At 51.3% G+C, this 27,832-nt stretch overlaps 1 protein-coding gene across 5 annotated transcripts in view; it reads right to left on the reverse strand.

Annotated features, from left to right (window-relative positions):
• The window catches only part of HDLBP (high density lipoprotein binding protein), a 67,366-nt gene that overhangs the window by 13,978 nt on the left and 25,556 nt on the right, over positions 1 to 27,832 (reverse strand). For 3 of the 5 annotated variants that reach the window (XM_012533216.3, XM_033423673.2, XM_049712566.1), the window contains 15 exons: positions 17,130 to 17,194; positions 15,773 to 15,885; positions 13,863 to 14,020; positions 12,416 to 12,631; positions 7,429 to 7,635; positions 7,117 to 7,332; positions 6,395 to 6,601; positions 6,128 to 6,235; positions 5,147 to 5,251; positions 4,710 to 4,788; positions 2,939 to 3,078; positions 1,906 to 2,010; positions 1,701 to 1,814; positions 423 to 509; positions 145 to 276 (listed from right to left, as the gene is read on the reverse strand). In XM_012533216.3, coding sequence (XP_012388670.1) covers positions 145 to 276; positions 423 to 509; positions 1,701 to 1,814; positions 1,906 to 2,010; positions 2,939 to 3,078; positions 4,710 to 4,788; positions 5,147 to 5,251; positions 6,128 to 6,235; positions 6,395 to 6,601; positions 7,117 to 7,332; positions 7,429 to 7,635; positions 12,416 to 12,631; positions 13,863 to 14,020; positions 15,773 to 15,848 — 1,950 coding nt within the window. In that variant the 5' untranslated portion in view covers positions 15,849 to 15,885; positions 17,130 to 17,194. Of the gene's footprint in view, positions 1 to 144; positions 277 to 422; positions 510 to 1,700; positions 1,815 to 1,905; positions 2,011 to 2,938; positions 3,079 to 4,709; positions 4,789 to 5,146; positions 5,252 to 6,127; positions 6,236 to 6,394; positions 6,602 to 7,116; positions 7,333 to 7,428; positions 7,636 to 12,415; positions 12,632 to 13,862; positions 14,021 to 15,772; positions 15,886 to 17,129; positions 17,195 to 21,837; positions 21,993 to 27,832 lie in introns of those variants that run through there. The other 2 variants (XR_007478520.1, XM_033423679.2) reach the window with 2 other exon arrangements.

Consider the following 27,832-nt stretch of genomic DNA (forward strand, 5'->3'; position numbering starts at 1 on the left):
AAAAAAAAAAAAAAGTAACACCTTCAGAATGGGACGATTTCCAAGCACCTGAGTGGGACAAGCGGCAGGCATCTCTTGGTGGCCCACCCGGCCCTGCGCCCCAGGCCCCAGGCTAGAGCACCCCGCCACACAGCGTCCCGTTACCAGGTCTTTCTGGATGGACAGGATGCGGCTCCGGGCGGCCTCGCAGTTGGCTCGCTTGCCTGTGATGATGATGGTCTCCGAGTTGCTGTTCTCTGCAGGAAGGTCGATCTTGGTGTTGCTTTCCTCCCGGATCTACAAGGAGCGAGGGGACCGTGAGGGGCTGACTTCCCAGGGCTGGGCAGCAAGGCTCCCTTCTTCAGCTCTAAAGCCAGAACAGCGCAGGGCTATGGGGGCAGGGGGGGCAGAGCCAAGATTCGGGAGACACGCCGGCCGGTCACCTTTTTAATGTTTGCACCTCCTTTCCCAATGATGTTCTTATGAAACTGTTTGAAGATCGGAACAGAAATTGAATAGCTATTTTCCACCTAAAAAACACAAAAGATGGTACAATTAACCGTCGTACTACAGATTGACTTGTCCTTCTTGTGCCTGAAGGTGGGACGGAATGACAGGATTCTGCGACCTACTTCTCTCCCCACCTGACCTCCAGAGATTTGTCACAGGAAAGGTGAGACAACTTATCCGACAACTGACCAACCGGGCGTGCCAGTCAGCTACCGCAAAGTCCCTCCCGGGAAGAGTGGCCCGCGAGAGTGCCTATGATCTGTTACACACGTGTTCTACAATCCAGAAGTGCCTGGACACACACCAGCTCTTTGGTGTCATAGCCAGGAGCAGAGCTGCCTGAGGGTGGGCAGAGGCCGGGATGCAAGGCCTAGGAGAGAGCTCAAAATGCCCATGAGGGCAGCAATTCCCACCCTCCAGGGCAGCGCTGGGAAGCCCTCCCCATCACCCCTCTGAGGAGGTCAAGTCCAAGCCCCCGAGAACCCCTGGAAAGCACGGGGCACCTGCAGCCCTCCCACCAACCGCCCTCAGCACTTTCCAAACTGCCTCTTCGCATTCCAAGTTTTGAGGAAGATAACAAATCAATACGTGACTCCTCAGGCTACGTGTGTAACCCTCTCTTCTCCTTACTGGATGGGAGAACTTCTCTGCCTAGGTATCCGAAGACCCCTCAAGAAACAAAGCAGGGACTTCCCTGGTGACGCAGTGGCTAAGAATCCGCCTCCCAACGCAGGGGACACGGGTTTGGGCCCTGGTCCGGGAAGATCCCACATGCTGCGAAGCAACTAAGCCCCTGTGCCACGACTTCTGAGCCTACGCTCTAGAGCCTGCAGGCCACAGCTACTGAGCCCACGTGCTGCAACGACTGGAGCCCACGTGCCTAGAGCCCGTGCTGTGCAACAGGAGAAGCCACCGCAGTGAGAAGCCCGCGCGCCGCGACGAAGAGGAGCCCCCCCCGCCGCAACCAGAGAAAGCCCGTGGGCAGTAACGAGGACCCAACACAGCCAAAAATAAGTAAATAAATAAATTTATGAAAAGAAACAAAGTAACTCTGCACAGGAAAAGGATTTCTGCTGCTCTAAATACCGTGAGGTGGGGGGGCTGCCCCAGTGCCCGAGCGTGCTCCCCGAAGCAGGGGTTCTGGGGAACAGCCCCAGCCCCCTACCACCCTCGACACTGTCGCACAGCAAAGCATGGAAGCGCGCCCTCACCAGATCTGCCGCCACCTTCTGCATGTACTTCGTGCATTTCTCCACCTCATTCTTGGGCCCTCTAAGCTGGACAATATCGCTTTTCTGTGCTGGGTCTGGAAAGTTGATGATGACCTAGAACAAATCATCAGGAGACCAAGTTTGATTATTAGCGAGGACTGGATTCCAAAATACTGAATCAAGAATGTCTTTGGGAAACCTTTACCTCTGGGAATTTGTCCCGAATTTCACGGATCCGTTCACCCTTCTGCCCAATGATTGTGCGATGAAATCTCTGCTCAATGATTAGATCCTTGGTACGCTCGTTTTCCTAAAAATACAACTGAGCACAGTGAGGGGCGCCCAGGTGCACCCCTGCAGCACTGCCAGGCACCAGCGGCTGGCAGGGAGCACCCCTCGCAGAGCACCTGCCCTCTCCAGCAATGCCCACACTGCACGTTACTCTGGTTGTGTGTTATTCTCCTGAACAAAGCACAACGAGAAAACGGAGTGTAGGACCCTTCACCCAGAAGTGCTACTGCAGCAGCTCATCCAGCAATTCTACTTAACGGGCGGGCTGCGAGGCTTCGCCCTCTGCACAGCCCTCCTGAACACTGCGTGGCCCGGACCGCGTCCCTGTGCGGACGATTAAGGAAGAGTGGCTCAACACAGGGCGCTGAACCCGTGTGGCTCTCACCCTCCTCCAGAGGTCCTATCAAAACGTGGGAAGTACAAGAAAACGAGCAGAGCTGGAACACAGAGACAAACACTAACAGCCAAGCAGACGCTTCAAACAATTCTGGGAGGTTCTGGATCAGACTGGCATCAGGGTGACAGAGAAACAAGGGTTCAGCAACCCAGTACCAGGATAAGGCACCCCAGAGCAAGGATATATCTGTCTGCATTTGACTCAGAAAACCAAGAAACGTGTGTGAGGGCTGGTGGCTTAGTCTCTGGGATGGGGAACAAGGCACCACCCCGACGCTGGCTGTGCAGATAACCACACAGCCGTGCTTCTTGACCTTGGCTGCACACGAGAACCACCTCCAGAGAAGTCATCACTGCAGCTGGGACTCTGGGGTCTGGCCAAGGCTGAGCACCCAGAGCCCTAGCACCTCCCTAGCACTACATGGGGCCCTGGGGATGGGGGGGAATGAAGGAAACTCGGTACCAGCAAGTCACACCCGCACCGGCCACCCTCTAGGACGGCACAGGAGGAAGGTGCTGCCACACAGCCCCAGCCCCAGCCGCGGGCTCACCATGCGGGAGGCGAGCTCCAGCAGCTCGCGCTTGGCCTGCTGCACGCCCTGCGGGTCCCCCTCGATGCGGATCAGGTTGCTCTTCTCGCTGTCGGGAGGGATGCGCACAGACACCTTGTACTGGTCTTTGATTCTGTTTACTGAAGAACACAAAAGGACACGCGCAACTGGATGCAGAATCTACCTTGCGCCACCAATGACTCACAATGTGGCAGGACAGGGCTAGAGCCCTCCCCAAAGCTAACCACTCATCCCATAAGCAAAAACTCCACAGCAAGACCTTCCATGTTCGACAAGGAGCCAGGTATGGACCACAGGCTGGCACCTCCCTGAGAACTTCCAGTGTCCTACGGCGAGGGCCACTCGGTGCCTGAGATACAGCTGGTCTGGGCATGGCCAGCGCATTTCTAATGTGGAGACAGACAACTACTGTTCAAGTAAAAAAAAATTACTCTCAAGAATATAATAAAAATAAGAAGCCATTAAAATCCAGAAGCTCCCACATTACCTGAAGATAAAAGCACCCCCATCGACCACCTTGGAGCCCATGGAGGCCATGCTGTCTAAGGAGACTCCATCGTCAGCTCAGCTCCAGCCTGAGCACTTCACTGTCTTTGCAAAACCAGTGGAGTTGTTGACAACCCTCCCCTGTCACCTTCTCTAGACAGAGATCCAGGCTCCCACACCCTGGGGAAGCCTCATCACCAGGAAATGGGGTCGGCATTTTGCCCACCATGTAGTAAAGGGGAACCAAGCTCCTTAGAGGGTCGCCAAGGAGGGATCTGAGCAAACACGGACACAGCCATGAGCCGACCCGCTCGGGGGCTGCTGTTCCAGGGCAGAACCACACGGGACAAGAGCCAAGGACACAGAAGCTGGGTGGCAGATTTTAGATGAAAGAAAACGAAGGTGAGAAACTGAACCAGAAGAGAACGGAACAGACACAATTCTCTGAACAATGCAAAGTGGCTCTGCACTTCCCAGGGAGCAGAAACCAGAAATTAACATCAGAACTGCACTTCTTTACATTTTCTGTTTAAGAAAACACTGCAGTTAAACAAAACAAAAAACAAAAGCAAATTTATGGTGTGTGCAAATTTACGGCTCAAGCAGCACTGACTGGTGTCACTCCCTGTGGGCGTCTGCCCGTTGTTTAAAACGCTCCAGAACTCACAACTGACACCAACTAAAGCAGCAGCAACTAACTAGCTTACATTTACCCTGAACAAAGAATGGACTGCACAGGGCAAAACCCAACAGGGCAGGCACACGGAGGTGTCCTACCTATACTGGCGGGGGGTGCCCGCTACCTCACCTCCACCAAAGGTCACACACAGGGGACAGAGCTGTTCTCAGGACTGGTGAGCACCGTGATGCCTAGAACGGCACTGAAGTTAAACTGAGCAAAGCAGTGGATTTCAAAACACATCCGACATCTGCGGATTCAAGCGGAGCGCTCACTCGGCACGTTCCAACTTGAGCCGGTTCAGTCCGCGGCTGAGCCTGGGCTGGCCAGCCCAGCAGGGGCGTGGTCAGGGGCGCACGTGAGGATGGCGGATGGCAGACCCCACCCCAGCAGGTCTGGCTGAACTGTGAGGACACGGCCCCCTGCATGCCTTCACGACCAGGCTCATCACGTTCACCTCTAGGCCCATCAGCTCCAGGCCAACCTCGGCCCTGGGGGAGGCCCCAGCTAGGAGTCTAGGCCGCCCTCCCGCTGGCGCTCTGCTGAGGACGCCCCACCTGCCCTCTGCGTGCTGCCCCCACTCACTGTTGGCCCCGCTCTTCCCGATGAGGTGTCTGTGGAACTTGTGGTCGATGTTGATCTCCACGTAGTCCATCCGGTTAATCTGCGGGAGAAGCACAGAGCAGGACACTGGAGACCAGAGTCCAGGACCTGGGCCCAGATCCGCAGACACACAGCCAGAACCAAGGCCCGGGAGCTGGCAGCGGCCGCCCTCTCTTCCCACTCAGCTTCAGGGTCTGCGGCAGGATCGTCCTACAGGCCTCTCGCAAGACCCTCTTCCACAGTAAGGTTTCGTCTACCCACGGCTCTCCCGGACTTCGGCCAGATTCCAGCTGTTTCAGAACTCGCCACTTGCCGACTGGGCCCCCCTCCCACGCCTCCAGGGCCCCCACGTGAGGTCTGACTGGCAAGTGACAGGATTATGCCCTATGCCCACTCGGCCAGCACCCGGGGCACCTTACCAAGTCCTTGACCATGGCTTCGATCTGTTCCTGGGCCACGTTTACATCCTCTGTGGGGCCTTCCAGGGTGATCCTGTCCTCGCCCTCCGTGAACTCGATGTGGACCTACCGCACCAAAACAAGAGTCGGCCCACCGGGATGGCACGGCCACAGCAACCTCCTATGCGAGCCTGGGCTGCTCTCCCGGGGCAGCAGCCGATCCACAGACACCAGGAGAAGTTGGAAAGGCGGTCTGGGGATGACCACGGTTTTGGTACTAAACACTGTGTGGGAACCGCAAAGGCCTCCCCACTGTGCGCCACCAAAACCACTGGCATGGAGCACATCAACACCTCACTGCTCACGCCCCCCCCCCCCCCCGTGTGCGAGGGGGGGTGAGACAGACGACAACGGGGGTGAAACGTCACCACCACTGCCCCCCGACCCCACCCGGCCCAACACACCAGGTGAGAAACAACGCACGGGGAGGGCAACCCGGGAGGCCGGCGCCACAGAGCCAGCCCCACCGTGGGAACCAGGACTCTGAACAGAACAGGAACGAAATACGACGCACGCGTTCTCTGCCAAGGTTACCGGACCTACTGCCGCCCGAAGGACAGAGACGCGGAGGGCAGAAAGGCCCACAGACTCCACCTCCACACGAATCGTATACAAGTTCTGCTCCACGAAATTCTCAGATGTAACTACTCACAGGTTACGACACCGTAGCAACTAAATGAGGTATTTCTTGAGATATTCAATAGACTTAGCAATACACTCTTCCCCTGGTTAAAAAGACCCAAAGACGTGACACAGGTATTTGAAAAAACGTATTCTGCTCACCCCTGGCTAACCACGGAGCAGCTGACTGTCACCCACAACAACTGATCTTTAAAACGGGTGCCCCGGTCTTCAAAGGCACCCCCACCGCCACAGGACAAAAGCAATGTCAGCAATGGGATGACGAAGATCAACTCAACACAGCAGACAACGATTCCTTACCTTTGGCATCTGCTGAGTGATTTTGGCCAGGTTCTGCCCTTTCTTGCCAATGATGAAACGGTGAAGCCAGGAAGGAGCAGAGACGGAGGAGACCGTAAAACTGTTGGCCTAGGAAAACCAGGAAACAAACCCGTGGGTCTGCAGAGTCCAGGTTTCGTGAACACCAAGCCAGGTGGCTCACCAGGGCTCAGAGACAGGTGAGTGCTGCCCTCCCCTGACACGGTCCCAGGAAACGCTCATCGGAGTCTCCCCACAGTGAGCAGTTACCTTGGCATAGACTTCAGTCAACGCCTGCCCCAGCTTTTCAGGCTCGCCTCGGAGGATCACAGTCTCTGAGGTGCTGTCTGAAGGAGGGATCTCCACAGAGACTCCAGTTCTTTCCAGGATCTCCTGCAGGGAATTGCCCTTGGGCCCGATGACATACTTGTGCTGGGATTTCCTCACCTCCACTGCGATGGTCGTGGTCCTCTTTTTCTAAGTAAGAGCGCCGTGAGGGTGTCAGAGGGAAGGGCCGGGAGCAGGACACGGGGCCCCGACTACAGCAAGTGAGCCCCGAATAGTGAAGACGATGACCAGCCAATCCCCAGAAACTCCACTAATCAAGGACTGGGCTTTCTCCTCAAAAGAATTACTGCAGAATTTAAGTCAAGCCCAGAGTAATCATTGCAACTAGCTAGGAAGAAACAAAAACACCCCGTCCTCTCCCCAAATAAAGGAACCAGCGTCAGACCTCAAAGCCCACCGACTCAGGCTAACAGCTCACCCAAAGGCCTGATCAGCTCTGAGCGACACGTGCCCAGGGGCACACAGGGCAGGGGGAGCTCGGGTGGGAATCCGTGGGGACAGCCGCCCAGCAGAGCCTGGCCCACTGCCTCACAGCTACGGGGAGGCGCAGGCGCCCCCTTCTAACTGTGGCGACTGGAGCTGTCCAGGCCTCGAAGGCTACAGGGCAGGGCTGGGCTGCTCTCTGCCCCCCTCCTGACTGCTACCTTCTCCTCGTAAACCTTCTTGACGCGAGCCACAGCCTGAGCCAGTTGCTCCTTCTCCCCCGTGAAGACGATCTCGGTCCGGTTGACGCTGGGCGGGGGTATGTTGATGCGTGTCCCCGTCTCCTGCATGATCTCGCTGACCAGCCGGTTGTACGGCCCCGCGATGAAGGGGTGGAACGCCTTCTCTACTTCCAGCCTCTCCACAGCACGTTTGTCCTGAGAGGGAGGACGGAAACCATGAGGGCACAGATCTGGGCCTCCCGGTGGTTGGGGCAAGGCCACCACGCACACCAGGCCCGTGGCTGGCCACACCTGCTCGGCGGAGATGAGCAGGACCTCGTGGCGAGCTTTCTCGATGCCCTCTTTGGTGCCGGTGATCCTGATCTGATTGCTGGCGTCATCTGGGCGTGGGATCTGGATTTTGGTTGCAGTTTTTAGCTCCAAGTCTTGCAGTTTCTCTCCATTTTTGCCAATAACAAAGCGATGGTGTTCTTTGGGAATGGCAACAGTTGCTGAGGCCTGTGGCAGGAAAAGAACCAAAAAAACAAAAACATTTGCAGGTTCCGCAAAAGCACGTTTTCCCACGACATTCTCCCTGGTTGGAACGCCACCTCTGCCTACTCTCACCTTGCCAGCCCCAACCCGTCCTTCAGAACAGTCTCGGGTTAAACATGGCCTGCATGGGGAAGCAGGACCAAGCCCCAGGCTTGAATGAGTTCAAACGTGACACAGACCCATGGTCCTGCGTCACCCCTTCAGCCATCACGATTATTCCTTCAGTGTCTTCTCAGCCCAGCTCTAAGCCATCACGAGGACAGGAATACTCAAGAATGGTACGTGCTTGCTTCCTAGCTCAGTGACTCCTCACACCACACTAGGACACAGCAGGAACGCAGGCACAGACTGACTAACCAGATGAATTGTTGTCTCTGGAGCACTATATGCTCTTGTCTTCAGACATAAGCCCTATATGTAGGAATAAACTCTTCTTGCTATCTCTTTTACAACCAGTTAAAATAGACAACCCAGTTGAGGAAAGAAAACGACAATAATCCAAATCCTCAAACTGCCAGAAATTAAGTAACTTTCTGAAGTCACAGGAAAATCTGGGAGGAAGACAGAGGTTTCCAGTCTTCCTAGATCTATACAGTCATCAACCAAGAGGATGTCAAAAAAAAGAAAAGGGCCAAGTGTTAAGGTTCCCACCACTAGTGCAGCAGGAAGTCACAGACCAGCCAGCTTCCCTCCTTCCCCAAAGGACACAGCTTCACAGCCAACTTTTCAACACTCACAACAGAAATGTTAAATTGTACCGCGGAGGCAATGAAAAAGGCCCTCACTTCCCAACTAGCACAGAAAGTAAGACCAGTGGCTTATAAATTATGAGCAAATGAGGTTTATTCTAAAAATGGTTCAATATTAGGAAATCCATTTCTATAAATCATCATATTGTTAGATCTAAGGAGAAAGATCAAATGATCGTCTCTATAAAATCAAAGTCCTTTCATGATAAAAATTTGCAAGAAAATAGAAATCAGTGGATGTATATTTTTTTAACATGACCAAATATACATGCACCCTCAGCCCCAGCGCTGTATTTGGCAGGAAAGCTTTGCTCATTAAGGCCGTGCACTGTCCACAGCCACTGCCAACCTCCACCGGAGTATTTCCCACGAGGGAGACACGAGAAAGCAGAGCCGACACGAGGCTGGAGAGGAAGAAGCACATGACTGCACACAGGGGAACCCTGGGGAAAACCACTACTTTACCCAACTCTTACTGTCCGTAAGAGGAAGAAAAAATTAGGATCCGGACTCAGCAGCTTTAACTCATACTGACAACACATGGTTAGAAGATGCGAAAGGCGGACCACTCATCTCAGCAGCTGGACCCAAAACACAGCAGGTGGAACGTGCGTCCCACAAGGCAGAGCACAGCCCTGGGTGATCTAACACCGCTCGGAGCAAAAAGCTGATGATCAAGCTTGAAGGGTAGAACAAAAGGGAATAGAATGGACAGGAAATCCTGAAAGAGAACAGTACAGGAGTGGTGGCAGTAACTGGACTAGATATTAAAATATAAAACCATTACTGATAAAACAGAGAACATGAGCACACGGAGAGACAGACCAACTCAAAATCTAGGAACAGACCCAAGTTAGCACGAAAATTTAGGACGTGATAAGAACTGCCACTCAAATCACTGCGGGGAAACTAAAATTGGTGTCAATGACTTGATAGCTGTATGGGGAAGGATGTTTCTGGATCTGTCTGTGGCACCATTCACACTAAATTCCAAACAGATCAGGACTTGAAATATAAGAACACCTTTACAAGCACCAGAGAAAATAAGAATAAACTTTCCTACGACCCAAAGTAAAAAGAAACTTTCCTAACAACAACTCAAAAAAACAAAAGATTAACGAATTTTGACTACATAAGAATGAAACTTTCACACAGCAAAACATACCAAGATCAAAACCCAGGTGGCAAACTGGGAACTGTATCTGTAACGTGTTACTGATGCAGGGTTTGAAGAGCCCCACTGCGTCGAGCAGGACGGGAACCTTTACCTGGACAGCAAAGGGCAGGAGACCAGTGCACAGGGGAAACGCAGATTAAAAGTATACGCAATTATCTTTCAGAGTCCAGAAAGTCCCAGTATCTGACGGCCCTGGCAAGGCTCTGAGAAAGCCAACGGGAGGACAAACGCACAGCACCTCAGGGGAGGGATCTGGCTGTGATGGCAAAATTACAGATGCAGATAACCTCTGACCCAGCCATCTCACTTCTAGGAAATCTCTCCCGAGATAACTGTGTAAAACAGGAAATAGCAGGTGCACAAGGTGTTTAACTGTGCATGATTTGTTAAGAGCAAAAGTCTGGAAGCCACCCAAGTGCCCATCAAGAGGAATGCCTGAAATCACAGCACACCCACAGAGCACTGCGCAGCTGTGTAAAGAAACGAGGAAAGCCACTACCTGCGCCTCGATGCAGACTGCTCCAGGATGCAGTGCAGGAAGAAACAAGGTGCAGAACAGAGTTCACAGCAAGGTAACCTTTTGCTTCTATTCTCAAACCAAACAATGGAAGAATACCCCAAAGACCAAGAATGGTCACCCAGCAGGGGAGAAAGCGGCCAAGAGGACCTCACAGGGCTCTGACTTTGCAATCATGGAATATTTAAGTACTTTTTAAAAACTGAAAATAAACTAAAAACAAACAAACCTAACTATATATCAAGATGATAGCATAACCTCAATACAGAGAGAATTACTTCAATGATTTTAAAACCCCACCATCTTTCACCATAATTAGAAGCATGTGTTTGAACTCATGCAACTTCCCACCATAAACATCCAGAACTCTTGGACCAACAACTGACTTCAGGTCTGTGGAAGGAGATGGCTAAGGTCAGTCTGTGTTACAAATAAGGAAGTGGTTCAAGATGAACAGTTATGTCAGAAGGTGCAGGGTGCCTCCCTGAAGGAGCTCCCGTGGGCCAGAGACAAGGCAATTTCTGCATAAAGAACTAATCAACACACCAGAAGTTCATAATGACACTGAGAAGACCCATGGACCCAAGATGCCAGAGTGCCAATGTGGTCTAAAAAACTAAGGGGAAAAGGATCAATTTTTTAAAAAAATAAATTTACTTATTTAATAAATTTATTTTTGGCTGCACTGGGTCTTCGTTGCTGTGTGCGGGCTTTCTCTAGTTGCAGCGAGGGGGGCTACTCTTCGTTGCGGTGCGCGGGCTTCTCACTGTGGTGGCTTCTCTTGTTGCGGAACATGGGCTCTAGGCGCGTGGGCTTCAGTAGCTGTGGCACGTGGGCTCAGGAGTTGTGGTTCCGGGGCTCTAGAGCACAGGCTCAGTAGCTGTGGCGCACTGGCTTAGTTGCTCCGTGACATGCGGGATCTTCCCAGACCAGGGCTCGAACCCACATCCCCTGCATTGGCAGGCGGATTCTTAACCACTGTGCCACAAGGGAAGCCCAGGATCAATGATTTATCCTGCACGTCCCACCCGGAAGTTCTTCATCAGAATACCAACTAATTCAGGAGGAGGGAGAGACTAGAAAGCCATCACTTGCAACCCCAAATGAATTCAGGCAGCGATAGCAATGGTTGATAGAACTATTAAGCAAAAGATTGGTCAGGAACTTTACCATGGATGGATTTGCTGAAGACACCTGAGTCTACGGATCAATCCTGGAATCAACACCAAGTACAGAAGCACTACCCACACGTTTTCTTGCCAAACATACAAGCTGAACATGAAAGCAATCGAGAGCCCCTAGATCTACCCTCCGATTTACAGGAATAACGATGGACAGTGGAACGAGCCAAACACCTGCTTGTCCCTCGAGAACAAATCAACGGCATTAAGGAGAGGAGAGGAAGGAGCTGCTGAGGAATGAACGAGCGGGAGCGGGCAAGTCTCATCCGGACACTGAGGAAAAATCCAACCAGGAAGGACGCCTTTGAGATGATGAGGGAAGACCATACACAGACTGGGTTGATGTGGGTATATTAAGAAGTTAACTTTATTAACTTTAGTAAGTGAGTTAACAGGATGTGGTTATATTTATGGGAGCCCACCGGGCTGTGCTCCCCTCCCCACTAAGCCCCCTGGGGCCCCTCTTGCGTCAGCTCCCCATCTTTGAACCACCACATCTAGAGCCAGCTCTCCCAAAAGCTCAGAGACTCAGCAACAGGTGGGAAGAACCCTCATTCCCACCTAAACCCATCTAAAGACCTGTCATACTACATTTTAATACGATCCTCTGCATTTATCTTGGCCTTTAAGTGATGCTACTTCGGGAGAAATGCATCACTGATTTACTCATTTATTACAATGGTTCCCAAATAAATTCCAAGTAACTGGTATCAGACTGCTAAGAACTATGGAATTCGTGATCTCCCAAGCCCGGGGCCTGGAAGTGTGTATTTAACAAGGCACGTACTCACTGACCCTCAGAGCCTGAAGTGGGAACTGCTGATCTACACATGCATGTCCTCACTCCACCAACTGGGCAAGCTCAGTTGCGTGTCTGAAGCTCTGGGACGCCCCTCTAACTTTCAGTTCATTCACCGCAAGAGCAGAAATGGGAGGTGCCCTAGTTCTATCACTGAGTTAGTGGTTTCACACTAAAAGTGCCAGGAGGCTCTGAATATTGCTGGCCTGCCTGCAAACTCTATGGCCCTGCCCACTGGTGGCAAGAGTCGGATCGGGTCTGAGCCGTGTCCGCAGTGCCTGGAGTGCCCCTTCTGGGGAGGACCGGCCGGGGAACACCCACCTGCGTCTGCAGTCTAGCAACAATGTCCTTCCGGGCTTTCATGACAGCATCCAGCTTCCCTGAAACCATGATGGACAGGCCCTGGTCTTTGGCAAGAGACAGCTCCAGGTGAGCGCCAGTCCTCTGCATGATCTCAAGGCAGATTTTTGCTTGTTCACCTTCTCCAAACTGGTTCATGTCCTTGTATTTCCTCTCCTCCAGGGGTACATGGAACACCTGCTCAGAAAAGGTCAAAAAGGTAAGGTTAAGAGACCAAGAAGAGAAGACAGGAGTGTCCAGAAACCGAACATACACAGTAAAGAACGTGAGTTTGTTCATTCACTAAGTATCACCCCTGCCTACTGCTCTAAGGCCCCAGAGGGCAGTTAAGAGACAAGTGGAAAGCGCCTAAGGGCAGGAGACTGTGAAGAAGTCCTAGTGAAGAAGACACCCCCTGCCCCGCCACCAACCAAGTACAAATGAAGGCAAGGGGCATCACATAACAGTAATGAGCAAGGTCAGTGAAGGAAACAAACTGGGAGGGGAGAAGGACCTGGCTGGCTATGCTGGGAGGGGCCAGAGCAGAGGAGCGGGAAGGGAGGAGACCTTCACAAAGGGGGCGGGGAGCATCTAGCACAGCGGGGGTCCACGAGGTAGGAGGGGGAGTGCTGGTCCCTCAGCCCACCCTGTGGGTGAGATGAGAAGACAACGGAGAGTGTGAAGGAGGACACATTCTGACTGAGGACTCGGGCTGAGCAGAGGCAAGGGTGGAAGCAGGGAACCAACAAGACTGTGGTTCAGGGCCTGAGCCACTATGTGGAACTTGGTGCATTTACAACATCAGGAGGCTGGGGGAACCAGACTACAGCCGGCGATGAGTCCTGGGCTTAGGGGGACTTCTCAGTGCGTGGGTGGTAGTCGACAACCATGACCCAACATCGACACACAGAGAGAGCACTGAGCCCGCCAACACCCCAGCTCCAGGGAGCAGAGACAGGCTAGCGGAGTCCCAAAAAATCAAGGGGAGAAAACTGATTCAAGACAGCGGGACAGCTGCTGACGCTGGTGACACGGAAGCCAAGGGCAGTTCCAGCAGCTGGAGCACAGACTGGACTGCAGTGGACTGAAAACATATGGGACCATCCATTCTGGGTGCTGGGGTACAGGGCAGCTGTGCTTCCCTAGAGCTCTGGGGGGTGGGGAGACCGACTTAATCCAAAGGCCTCCTCTCATGTCCAAAGCACTCTCACATCTGCATGTTCAAAAACCCTCCCGGGAATTCCCTGGCAGTCCAGTGGTTAGGGTCTCACACCTTCACCACCGAAGCCCGGGGTTTGATCCCCGGTCAGGCAACTAGGATCCAGAAAGCAGCGCGGCACAGCCGAAAGAAAACAAAAACAAAAACCTCCCATCAGACACCACTGCTTCCTACTTGGAGGGGCAGGTGAAAAAAGAATGGACTCTCTACCTGAGTGATGACGGAAGCCTTGATGGGCCGGATCTTGTTATTCCAGACGCCAGCAGGTTCCTGGGCATTTTCCAAGCAAGCTGCTTTCTCAGGGAGTGGGGGGAAGGCATCCTTGTAGGTTGGAGGGTCGCTCTCCTCCTCTGAATTTAAAGTGGCAACTGGACCGGCCAACATAGATTAAGAGGAAGCACACCACTTTCAGTGTTAGATGGAAAAACCACGAGGAGGGTTTCAACGTCAAAAAGAGAGAGCACTGACTGCTGACAGTTGACACTGACAACCCCCCACCTCTTCCCTCGGTCACAGGCAAGGGCCCCCGCCGCTCCGCAGGCCCAGCGCCCTCAAGTTCAGCCTGTCAACTGGAAGGGCCAGACTCTGATCCGGATGGCGCCCCTGCCCTACGCACAGCCTCCCCTGTGAGCCTCAGCTCAGACGCTGGATGCCCCACTGCTCCCCTAATGGGGTGAGCTCCTTGATGGAAGGCCTTGACACAGACTTTTCGGCCCTGAAGAGTCTTCCAATCCTGTATTCAAAAACAATCACGACCACGACAATGCCTGGCACATAGCCAGCTCTTAAATTTGCAGAACAAAATGCTGCTGCTGCCCAGCACTGCCAGCGAGAACCCCCCCGAGGTAAATTGCAGCTGATTTCCCACTGTAATGTACCATGTTGAAAGCATCGCGGGACCTGCCATCTCTGCCCCCCGCACTCCCAACGCAGGGAGCACAGGAGGAAATCAGGTCCCGGTGACCCCCTGCTCCACCCTCCACAGTGCCCCGACCGTTCACCACAGCTCCATGGAAGCAGGAGCCTGACTGTTTGGGTCACCCTAGGGTCCGGGGCTGAAAACAGTATTCGGCAATGGCAGGGCCCAAGAAAAACTACTGTGAACAGAGGTGCACGCAGAGCAGAGGGATGACCCTTGGAATTCCGACTCCAGGGTCGCGACTCTAGCCATGCAGCCGTGCTATCCTGGATGCCAAGACAGACTCCGTGTGACGAGCTGTTCCAGTCTGCCAGTGCCCGCTCCCCTCACCTAAACACGGGGGCGCAGACCCCACAGGGCTGTTGGGTCGTGTGGAAGCCCCAGGCAGCAGGCACTGAGAACCCAAGCGAACGGCAGTGTCTAGGTCTCCACTGCTGAGAGACAAGCCACTGAAACGTGGCGAGTGTGACGGATGAAACGCACTTGTAATTTTAATTAATTTAAACTTAAGAACTGATATTCAATTTAGTTATCGGAAAACTTTAAAGAATGTTTGGAACGACAAAGGGTAGAACAAGCTACTCTTTCAGCTACAAATTTTATAAAATCTAACTACAGATGAAGGGCTTTGGATGGAAACAGCATTCAAGTCAAGTTGTCCTGCAGTCATACACACACATCAGACTCTGAAGGGAAAGACAAGACTGTGAAGTATGAGCTAGAGACGCCGAAGCGACCGTCCTGCAGATGCCGCAGCTCGTGTACTGTCCCTCCTGGGCAGCACTGGTCCCCACTGGGGCTGGCTGCCTGGGCCAGTGCAGCGCCCGAGTCCCACCTTCATCCTCACAGCTATCTCCCGACAGAGCTCTGGGATGCTTCCCATCCCAGAGTCCAGTTCAACACAACTGGGCAATAGCGATTTTGGAGAAGAATCCTAATAATCACAAAGGCCAAATTCACTGGCTTTCCAGAAAGTTGTCCACATTTTAAATCTTACTGTAGGCGATCCATCCACCACTCCTGGCCAATTTCACCCCTCACACGAGGGTAGTGCAAAACGGAGCACACAGCACTGGTGGGTCCTGGCCCACCGCACAAGCACAGGGCTGAAAGGCACCTCTGGAGAGGCCACAGGCTCTCATGAGGATTGGAAAGAGCCGTGTCTTACGGTCAACAAGAACAGTGGGGAAGGGGCCGTCACCTTTGATTTGTTGCGGAACCAGTCCACTTCGGTGTTCAGCAAAGCTCTCTTGGGTCAGAACGGCGACGGAGCTCATGGTTGATCTCGGGAGTCCACACGATCCGGGTGAGCCACTGAAGCAGGGGGGTGAGTCAGAGAGGCAAGTCCGGCACAGACAGCTCGCAGCTACCTGATCCGTTCAGCTGAGAGTTTAAGCCCAGGGTTCACTCTGCTTCACCAGCAAGCAACACCTTATCTTCCTCACTTACAACTGCTGACATAAGGTGATTCCCAAACTCTCACCAAGTGATGAAAAGGAGAAACTCAAGCGGCGGGGGGGGGGGGGGGGGGGGGGCACCCTGGAAAACCTCCCCCCCGTTGCCCATAACAGAGCAGATGTAGGCTCCAGCTGAGAGGTTCAGGACCAGGACGTCCAGGGGCCACCCCTCTCTCCACCCACGGGGCCCCAATGGAACCCAATACATGTCTGACCCAGCCCCAGACACAGATCAACATCTGGATGGTTCTACTAACAACTATCTCAGTTATTTGGTTAATCTGTTATCCTCATGCCTCCTAATGCTTATAAAATGTATCATTTGACAGTAGCTGCAAAGAGCCACTGAAGAGCAGCCTCCCTTGCTCTGTGGCGACAGTGTAACAGCAAGAGGTAGGAGGGGTAGCAGTCTAAGTGCCTCTGGCGTGCGGTGACTGGTTGTTCTCCCACGTCCGGTCTCCCAGGTGTGGGAGGGGACTTGCAGCAGGTGGGACCAGGCCCAAGGGCACACAGTTCCTCAGTTCAGGGTAGGAACCCCGCAGTCTGCCTCCGGACCCCACTCCTGAGTGGCCGCAGTGCTCAGCGAGACTCTGGCTCTCAAAGCCACAGCTCCCTTATTTGGAAAAGGGGCTCACTCAGCACCGGCTGCCTCTCTCCAGCTCCAGGTGAGCCCCATGCTACTGCAAAGAGGAAGAACCCACTCTCTTCACACAATTCTGCACCAAGTGTCTTCTTGTGCCACCGTGGCAAAAAAGTATAAGAGGGTCAAGTAATTTATTAAGAGTGAGTTTCTTCATCATTTTTACAACACAGTAAGACCCCTCCCCAAGTTCAAGAAAATTAAACTCTGTATTTCTAAAGAAAAGCAAGATACAAATTCAGATACCCCGAGCAAACGTAATTCACATTTAAGGAAAAAAGATTAAAAATAGATGGAAACCAGATGACACATCTACCTGAAGTATACACACTGCTCCGTGCTGGGAGGTTAGCTACAGTGATTCTCTCTGAAGAACCATTAGGAACTTAAGGATAAAACATAATGGAAGAAGGCACGCACACAGCCCAGGGCCAGGAAGCCTTGAGACAAGACACACTTACCAGCGAAACGGTCAGTAGCCAGAAGGTCCGTCCTGAGGCCGCCTCTGTCAGCCTGCCAGCTTTTTCTAGTGTGGGACAAGGGGAGAGGGAGCAAGGAGAAAACCAGAGAAAAGTTACTTATCTGCATCCTACAACCCAGATCTGTTCACCTCTCAACCAGAAAAGGTCAAAGTATTACTTACACTTTGGCTACTAATACCAATATTAGGCAAATTGCTTGGGGGGAAAAAATGGAAGGAACCCTTTCACTAGGCCATTAGCTTCTTCTTTTTTTTAAAATTAATTTATTATTTATTTTTGGTTGCATTGGGTCTCTGTTGCTGTGCGCGGGCTTCTCATCGCAGTGGCTTCTCTTGTGGAGCACGGGCTCTAGGCGCACGAGCTTGGTAGTTGTGGCTCGCGGGCTCTAGACTGCAGGCTCACTGGTTGTGGCGCACGGGCTCGGTTCCTCCACAGCATGTGGGATCTTCCCGGACCAGAGCTCAAACCCGTGTTCCCTGCATTGGCAGGCGGACTCTTAACCACTGCGCCACCAAGGAAGCCCCTAGGCCATTAGCTTCAAACAAACATATTACGGTAAAACCTGAACCATCTGGAACTTCTAGAGGGCAACTTGCAACTTTTCCAGGGACCCAAGGGAATCCCGTAAGTGTATCCCTTTTACATGTAACCATTTTGAAGTAAAATTATCACAAAACTGATGTTTGTTCTGCTATGTGGCGAGTAATTTTTCCTGTATTCCTCTTATTAATCTATGCTGAGCCAGAAGAAAAAAGGTCTGCAACACTGTGTCATGATCTAGAACAGACTGTGGACCTTGGGGGCTCCAGAGCTTTTTAGGGTGACTGAGGGCTACTGTCCTTAAGAGTTCCCTGTGTATTTTGTAGTTACTTTGTTCTTCTTGCTGTTAGCCTATAAAAGTTCTTCGGTCCCTTCTAATCTACTGGGGATTTAGAGACCAGGCCATAAAATAGCAGGGCTGGAAAGGACCTTCAAAGGCCAGCTTGGAAGGACCAAGGAAAAGGGGTGGGTCACCTTGCCTTGGGGGACTTCAGGACAGTGAGGCTGCCAGGCAGGTTACCAGCCGCACCACGTGCGCTTGATGAGGGAGACATTATGACAGTGGTGAGGCATGGGCTAAAATGGGAGAATTCCCATCAGTAACAAGAATACTCTACCTCACTGGAGAGTAACACCCCCAAGTTCTTGCCCATAATACAAGCGTGGTTCAGGAGCTAGGAAGACGGTTCATGGCAGTCAGGGGTGCCTCAGTGGGGTCTCAAATGTCCCAGCTGGGGACATGAACCAGTGGTATAAAAAAAAAAAAAATCTCTCAATGTAGGGGCTTGAGTCACATGGGGGAAGTACTATGAGCCAGAGGCCAGACCCGCTCTGGGGCCCCAGTCCCACCAAACACACAAAGGCACCTGAGACCCAAGTGGAGAAGGTGGAGACAAACTGACCGAGACTATTTTATTTAAGAGTTTGCCTCCAACGCATTCTAATCGCAAGTCTCAGTGACTAAGGCAAGGAAGAAAGAAACCCTTTCCATTCAACCAGACTGTCAGAGTAGCACATCCACGCGTGGGTCCTGACGGGGTGGAAAAGGTGAGCCCGCCTCGGGGTTCCCAGTGTCCAGGGGGCCCACACTTAGCCCGTCTAGGAACAGGATGGCGGTGCTCCAGGTCAAAGCGCCAACGGGAAGCCAGGACCCAGGCATCTGCCCCGCTCTCCTGGCAACCCTTGACTGCTGACCTGCGACCTGAACAGCCTCCCACGCCAGGTGCCGACATCCCTTATCAAAACCCACTGACACCCACTCTCTAAGAAGCTGCATTCACCCACGTGACCACCATGACGCCCACACCATCTTCTCTGTGCTCCTAACTGACCAGTCCTCTTGCTTTCTTGGACAGGCAAGTCTTCAGTGCCCAGTGACAGCTACGAGGTAAGCCCGCGCAGTGCAGCCACTGTCCACGTCCGCTCCAGCCACAGATTTCTGACGAGAAGCCCCCACCCTGCACCTGGCGTCACACACAAGAGGGGAGGAGCTCCTGAGGCTCCCTTCTGAGCCAGCTCCCACATGCAGCACGAGTCAGTTCCGGTGAGCCTTTCTACTGAGCCCCGCATTCCTCACTGGCTCAAGAAAGGGGCTTCAATACAGCCCAACCGGCAGAGCCTCTAACGCCCCCATGTGTGCACAGGCCCTCAGACAGCTAAGGGCGGAGGGTGGACCTACAGAAAACTCCAGGCTGGTTGGACAGGACACACTAGTCTCTAGTTTCCAGATTTCAAACGGCAGTTTGTCCCAGCTGGAATGAATGGATCACAGCGAGCCACAGGTGAACATCGAGGGTGTGATATGATCAAATTAGGGTGTTGCTTTTCTCATAAACTTCTCAAACTCCTGTCTCTAAAGAATCCATTTTAAAACCGATCTGCTGATCCATGTGTAAGTGCAGACCTGAGACCTACCTGAGGCGCTGGGGTAGATCTTATAAAAGGCCAGCACCAGTCCTCCTCCCGTGCCCCCAGCCCTACTGTCAACCTGCCGCCAGTTCAACAAAGCAGCACCTAAGAAACCGTCCCCCACAGCGCTACGCCCACCCCTCGGAGATCTTTCAACAACCTCACGCCCGTCCAGGCGTGTGTGCTCCCCACCCCGGCTTCCCTACTGGCCATCAGTCCCAGGAGACCTTACCCAGGCCTCCTCCTGAGGAGCAGAGACCAAACATTTGCTATCACAGCTCCTCCCTTAGTTGAATACAGCTGCTCAAATCAGGACCAAAAGGGACCTCAGCGACGACTCTCTCCCACTCTCTGAATAAGCCGGGGAACAGGAGCCACACAGCCTTGCCTGGGGGCCCAGGCTCTGCTGCTTCTCCATCACTGTGTAGCTGTCAGGACAGGTGGCTTGAGGTCGGGCCCAGATCTGCTCCTTCTTCCCCCTTCTTGCCACAGAGAACAAGTCCATCTTTCCTACAAGACTCCTTCAGGTATGTGAAGGAGTACTTCAGGTAGTCCTTCAGCCCATTCTCCAGCCCCCTTCAGTGATTCCCAAGATGCCCTAGTCCCTTCATCATTTTGGTTGCTCTCAACTACTTTCCATGCAAGCATTCAGATCCACCCAATGCAAATCTCAAACTCTTCTCAACCTGGACTTTAAGTCTTGTTTCTCAGAGTATAAATACCCACAGTAAAAAAAAACACATTTTAAAATACAACTATGTAAGAAAGAACTAGAACCAAAGGAAGAAGGCTAGACAGAAGCAAAGACTCTTCTCTCCTACTCGCCCCCTCCCCAGGGTGGGATGCAGCGGCTGGGGGGCACTCCCACAAGGATGGACGGTTATGCACCAGGGTGCCCAGGTGAAGTCACAGCATACGTGGCTTACATCTGAAGCTCGGTCCTAACAAATGTACAACAGATTAAATGAAAAATTTTACTTTTTTGCCTATAAACAAGGAAATATAAGTTGATTCCCTTGTAATGTTTTGCCAATTACATATTCAAAAGAGCAAGTCTTTTGCAAAGAGAACTCATGAGTAGTAGTCCAGGAAGAATTTTATCTCAGTCAACTAATGAGATCTCAGTGCTTTGTTTACCTACTAGACAGGACTGAGTATGCAGGGTATCAAAAAACCACCAGGAAACCCAGGACCTCTGTCCTCTTCTTCCAAAGTTGAAATTATTTACTTTTATCCCCACAGCAAGCTTGTAAGGAAAAAAAAAATTTCAAAGTCCTTCTCAAGACCCACAAACCAACTGAGAATACGAACATAAAATCCCGATGGCTGCGAGATCACAAAGCATAAATATAAGGCCACCCGCACAAAGTCTACACGGCTGGGCATTTGTGCGTTTCACCAAGTTCTGGAAGTCGGCACCCATCCTGCAGGAGGAACTTTCGCAGATGCCACCTCAGCAAGGCCCTCCCACAGGCCACGCGAGCCCGCGGGCGGGGAAAGGCTTAAAGGGGCAGCAACGCGCTGGGCCTCCCCGCCTTTCATCCAAATTCGGTACTTTTCCGTAATGCATTTTTCGTCCGTGGACCCTGGGGCACATCCAAGTTGCGCTCCAGCCCCGAGGAGGGCAGCAGGGCCCGGCCGACCACGCAGGCGGCAGCAAGTGGAGGTGAGGCCCGGCCTGCCTGGGCCCCGTGCCGCCGTCCCGTCCAGCCCCACCGCCAAGGATGCCCTGCGGGACAGGCCCCCGCCCCTGCCCCCTCCGGCCGGCCAAGCTGGGGGGAGGGGCGCCCCTGCCGGAGCAGGAGGGGAGGGGGCAGGGCCCGGCCGCCAACGTCACCGACCTGGGCCCAGGTCGGCCCCCCCCACCTCAGCGGCGGGCGCGCGGAGGGAGCGGGACCCGGACTGGGGTTTGGGGGCTGCTCGGAGGGGCGGTGGGCAGCGCAGAGCCGGCGCCGCGGTACTCGGGAAAGTTTCTCACTCCTCCCGTGCCAGCGCCGCGGCCCATGCGCAGTGGTGACACGTAGCCGCCCCCCCACCCCCGACCGGTCAGGGGGGCGCCCGCGGGGGGAGGGTGGCTGTGCTGGCTGGGGGAGTATCGGCTTGGGGGCGCTGGGGCCAAAGGCGGCCCCGGCCCCCTCCCCCCGCCCGGGGCTCCACGTCGGCAGCCCGGCGCCCCAACTTCCCCGCGCCGCCCCCCGCCCGGCACCCCGGCCCGCGCCGCCCGCCCCGGCCTGCTCACCCCGCGGTGCACCCGTCCGTCCGTCCGTCGTCCGTCCGCTCGCCGCGGAAGAAGCCGGGACCTTCGCTCGCTCGCTCCCTCTAGGCTGGCTCCCTCCAGGCCGGCGCCCGGGCCCCCGCGGCTATATAGGGCGGCGGCTCCAATCCCGCCCGGACACGTCAGACCACGGCCGCCCCGCCCGCCGGCCAACGCCGCGCCCCCGCCCGCCCGCTGCTCCTACAGCACCTAACTCCCCGGGGGCTCGGGAGCCTTTTACTGGGGGGTGGGGGGTGTCGGGGAGTTGGGAAATCAGTCTCCACCTTCATAAAGCGAAGGCGGGAGGGACTGCAGCTCTAGCATTGAGGTCCCCAATACCGCCTCCCCACCCCAAAAAGAAACAAGACACCTCGAGGTACAACACAAAGGAAATTAACTGCTGGCCCCAACCATCTACAACTTCCAATAGCTGGACAAGCTGGCCTAATAAACTCGCGTGGAAACATACCCCATGCCCCCAAAGTTCGGAGCACAGATTTCCACTGGCGCACTCGCCTGCGGTTCTGCACCTTGTGTCCTTCCCGTCTATAAAATATCCCTACTCTACTCCTTGGCTACCAGTTTAATTCCCTTAAAAATTGTAGACCCCTTTTTTAAGGACTCCACTCATACAGCTGTGCCTCCAGCCTCACAGCCTAAACAAACAAGAGGAGCAGAACAGAGCCCCTGCCCTCAAGGGGCGTCCACCCTGCTGGGTGAGAATGGCTTGCAGACAAGCCAGGTCTGCATTCCTTGTGTAATATGTGACAAGGGCCTCGGTTTCCTTCTTTTTTTTTTTTTTATAAGGGTACAGGCCTAGTGGAGGGATTTGCACCTCTGATGAAGCAGCCCATGAGTAGAATCCTACATGACATACAGAAGTGCACCACACACTGGGGACAAGGCATGAGCCGGGGCGCTGGCAGGACTGGGAAGGCGAGGTCAGGGTAGAGAGGACCCCCAGGGACAGGTCAGCTCGCCTGCGGCCATGATACACGTGTTGCTCAGGATGATGGGAAGCTGGGCGGGGGGTGGGGGGTAGTTGAGGGGGAGAAGGCAGGACCTGGGTATTCCTTTCAGTGGAACACTGTCAAAGTATGTACACATGGAGAGGGGGGCAGGGCAGGGCCACAGCAGTTGTTCAGTCTAAAGGTGACAATGGCTTTCCATTGTGGTTGGCAATGGCAGATGCACCAAGTGGACAGATTCCAACAGTAGCACCAGAAGTTTCTTATTAACTGGACACGGGGAATGACAGAAGTCAAGAACAGCAGGGAGACTAATGAGAAAAAATTAAAAAATAAACATTAAAAAAAAAGAACGGCAGGGAGGTTCCTGGCTGCCCTCACTGAGATGGAGAGACTGAAGGAAGCCTAGATTGGTAAAGGGAAGTGTGATGCAAAAACTCGGATATGCCATCTGACATGCCCACTGGATGGCCAAGTGGGGATGTCAAGTAGGCAACTGCATGTACAAGGTGAAGGCTGGGGAGAAGCCCATCACAGCTGACAGAATATGACAGCACTTCATGACATCACTGGGGGAAGAAACCATGGAGCTGAGGACACTGTCATCAAAGCTGTACCTTAAGTCACCAGGATGGTACCTGTGCAAGGTGGCACCTCCTTAGACTTGGAAGAATCTCTGTAAGCATCCCTTCCTATGTTATCACTGAAGTTTGGAGGTAGTCTTTCCATGCGATTAACCAACCAGCAACTCCGACAAGTGCGTTTTGTTATTTTTTGTTTTTGAGGGCTCAGCACTACAGAGGGGTCTGAGAAGGGAGGAAGAAGGGAGGGATTCAGAAAAAGTAGGCAGGTCCACTGTCAAGGAACTTCCAAGGAAGCTAGGAAGTCACCACAGGAGAAGCTCACAGAGTACCTGGTGCACAGGATGCCTTGAAAGAGATGGTTAAAAACATATAATTAGGGCTTCCCTGGTGACACAGTGGTTAAGAATCCGCCTGCCAATGCAGCGGACACAGGTTCGAGCCCTGGTCCGGGAAGATCCCACATGCCGCGGAGCAACTAAGCCCGTGCGCCACAACTACTGAGCCCACGCACTGCAACTAGTGAAGCCCGCGCGCCTAGAGCCTGTGCTCCGCAACAAGAGAAGCCACCACAATGAGAAGCCGGCGCACCACAACAAAGACCCAATACAGCCAAAAATAAATTTTTTAAAAAACTGTAAAACAACAACAACATATAATTAACAAAAGATATGATAAAATCAAATGTTAAATTTGTGCTACAAACCATCTCAGGATGCTTTTGTGCTGATAGTTACAACCGGCTTTCCTTCCCAGCAAGCTTTACTACATTGAAACTAACAGTCTGCAGAGGCAAATTTTGAGATATCTGGGTCCAGCAATATTCACACAAAATAATAAGCAAACCCCTTATGGCTGCCTCAAAAGGAGAACATCAGTATGTAACATTTGGGTTTTCAGTGTTCAAGGGGACAGGGGAGAAGCTTTGGGGCTCCTCAAGGTAAAAGGTTAGAATAGATATATCCCCCCACACACACTTAAAGCCACGATCCCCCCAAAAACTAACCCTCAACAGAAGGTAGGTTCTGGCCCACTAGCATAGAGAGACTACAGGACGTTTCCCCACTGGCCAGTGCTGGGAGATGGAAACCCCTCTCGAGCACTAGCAACCATGCACTAGTTTAATTAAGGTTCAATAAAGGTTTAGGGCTCAAATTCCTACAGCCCCATTTGTCCAAGGCCTAGCCCAAACCTAGAAATTAACAAAACAGAAAGCAACCCCACCTGGGAGGGAATGAACCTCACACCAGGCTGCAAAGGACACCCACAGATCTACCAACACTGTAGAGAAGCTTAAAGTCCAAAGTTCAAAAACTAAGACTGAAAGACGATTAGACTTAAGAACTCCAGGTTACAGAACTATCAGAGGCTATTAAAAAAAAATTTAAAGCGACTAGAAACATAAGACATAAAGTTTACAATTAAAAAAAAAATCAAGAGATGGAACAAATTAGAGAGGTTAAGAACCTCAGATACAAGGATGAGGAAGTCCAACACATGTCTAATAGGCAGTCCACAGGAGGCAAATACAAAGAATAGAGAAGAGGGACTTCCCTGGTGGTCCAGTGGCTAAGACTCCATGCTCCCAATGCAGTGGGCCTGGGTTTGATCCCTGGTTAGGGAACTAGATCCCGCACGCATGCCACAACTAAGAGTTCGCATGCCGCAACTAAAAGATCCCGCGTACTGCAACTAAGACCCAGCACAGCCAAACAAATAAATATTAAAAAGAAAAAAAAAGAACAGAGAAGAAATATTGGAAAAATAATGGAGAAAATTTTAGAATGTAAAGATATTACATTTCCCTCCCCTCCTAAAAAGAGACAGAACAGGTGGCCAGGTGGATAATTTAATCTCCATTTTGGTGTAGAACAGTGAAACCTCAAAAACGACCAAGACAAGAGCAGACCTTAAAAGCAACTAGAGAGAAAAGACAGGTTACCTATAAAGGAATACCACGAGACTGAGGGCAGACCATGTCACAGCACAATGCCTACCAGAGGACAATGAAATAACACCTATAAATTACGCTGAAGAAAGTTAACTGTCAACTTAGAATTCTTTATCTTAAAAAAAAATACATTTATTTATTTATTTTTGGCTGCATCGGGTCTTCGTTGATGTGCGCGGGCTTTCTTCAGTTGCGGCGAGCAGGGGCTACTCTTCGTTACAGTGCACAGGCTCCTCATTGCAGTGGCTTCTCTTGTTGCAGAGCACAGGCTCTAGGCACACAGGCTTCAGTAGTTGTGGCACGCGGGCTTAGTTGCTCCGCGGCATGTGGGATCTTCCCAGACTTGGGCTGGAACACATGTCCCCTGCATTGGCAGGCGGATTCTTAACCAATGCACCACCTGGTAAGCCCTAGAATTCTTTATCTTATTTAATATAATATACATTATTACTTATTCATTATGTTATTTTGTATTACTTTTTTTTTTTTTTTTTTTTTTGCGGTACGTGGGCCTCTCACTGTTGTGGCCTCTCCCGTTGTGGAGCACAGGCTCCGGACGCACAGGCTCAGCAGCCATGGCTCACAGGCCTAGCCGCTCCGCAGCATGTGGGATCTTCCCGGACCGGAGCACGAACCCGTGTCCCCTGCATCGGCAGGCGGACTCTCAACCACTGCGCCACCAGGGGAGCCCTGTATTATTAATTATTAAATAAAAGAGAAAAAAAGAAAATAGGAAGCAAGAGAAGTAAAAGAGAAGCAATTTAAAAGGCAAATAAAGCACAAAATACAATGGAAGAAATGAATCCCAATGTGGCAATAATCTAATGTTAATACACTAACTAGCCAGTTACAAAATCCAGCTATAAGCTATTTAAGAATCCCAAACCATGAGGACATAGACATTGAAAGTAAAGGGATAGAAAAAGTACTCCAGACAACTACTAACCAAATTAAAGCTGGGCTATCTATATTATTTTCCGATAAAATAGACTGCAGGATAAGAAGCATTGCTAAGAACAAAGAAGGTCAAGAATAAAAAATTCAGTCAACTCTGATCATGTATGTACAGTATCTAATAATGTAGCCACAAAATGTATAAATAAAAACTGAAGGTTACTAGAAATTGATATAGCCAAGATTACAGGGCAAGACTGACTCAACTCTTGGTAGCATAGATTACGGAGATTAAAAATGCACAGAATATTAAAGCAATGCAATTAAAACCTACTTTATTGGACTTACATAATCCTTTGCCCAATGATTAGAAAGCACATTCTTTTCAAGTATACATTGAACTTTTACAAAAATTGGTCAGGAGCTAAGGCCCCCCCCCAATTTTTTTCTAACAAATGACAAAAAATTAATAAACATTCTGTGATCATAACACAATTAATTAGAAGTCAAGTTAAAATTTAAAAAATCCTGGAAAGTTTAAAACTTGCTCCTAAATAACTCATGGGTCAAAAAAAAATCTGAAAATATTTAGAATAAAGCAGTTATATATCCAAACTTGTAGAATGAAGCCAGAGTGTTACTTGAGACAAATCTATAATCTTAGTCATCATATTAGTGAAGAGGAAAATGTAACAATTAGCTAGTCACCCTCTTCTAAAATTAGAAAAGCCACAGAATAAAACTAAAGAAAATAGAAATAAAGATAAGAAATCAACGAAGTAAAAGACATATACCACAGAAAATAAACTGAGCTAAATCTAAAAAGACTAGTTAGATCTCTGGCAGAAATGATCAATAAAAAAAGAGAATAGGTAAAAATAGGCAATACTAAGAATTCAAAGTGGGTCAAAAACTATAACTGAAATAGAGACTTTGAAACATCATACAAGAATTCTACTGAGAAAAGTATTATCAAAAACTTAGATGAAATAGGCAATTTCTAGAAAAGTAAGTTACCCAAACTGAGTCTGTTAGAAATGGAAAGTTTAAATAACCAACACTCTCCAATATTTGAAGAAACAAATATAAAAATCACAACAAAAAGGCAGGCCCAGATGGTTTTGTAAGGAAGCCCCAAGAGACTCTCTTCCCAACTCACTTAAAGCCAGGGAAATTTAATACCTCCCAGACAAGGGTAGCAGGGGAAAAGGATATGTGAATTTCATCTAGGTACTTAAAAGCAAAAGCCTAAAATAATCTAGCAAACTGATCCAGAGATGTAAAAACAAATACGTAATATATAATGATAAAGTCAAGTTTAATCCAGTTATGCAAGGTGGTACAATATCAGAAAAATAAAGTAATTCACCACATTATTAGCGCTGGAACAAGAAGATCTGATCATCTCAAAAACATTCAAATGAAGAACATGATATAGATTACCCATTCCTGATAAAACAGGAATACAAGGACACATTCCCTAACTCCATGATGGGCACCTACCAAGAGTCCTCATTAGAAGCATTCATATTGGGATCATGAGGAAGGCTGGTTGCACTGAGCATTTTCTATTCAAACCTACACTA

The sequence above is a fragment of the Orcinus orca genome, chromosome 7, assembly GCF_937001465.1.
Source record: "Orcinus orca chromosome 7, mOrcOrc1.1, whole genome shotgun sequence".
Lineage (NCBI taxonomy): Eukaryota > Metazoa > Chordata > Mammalia > Artiodactyla > Delphinidae > Orcinus > Orcinus orca.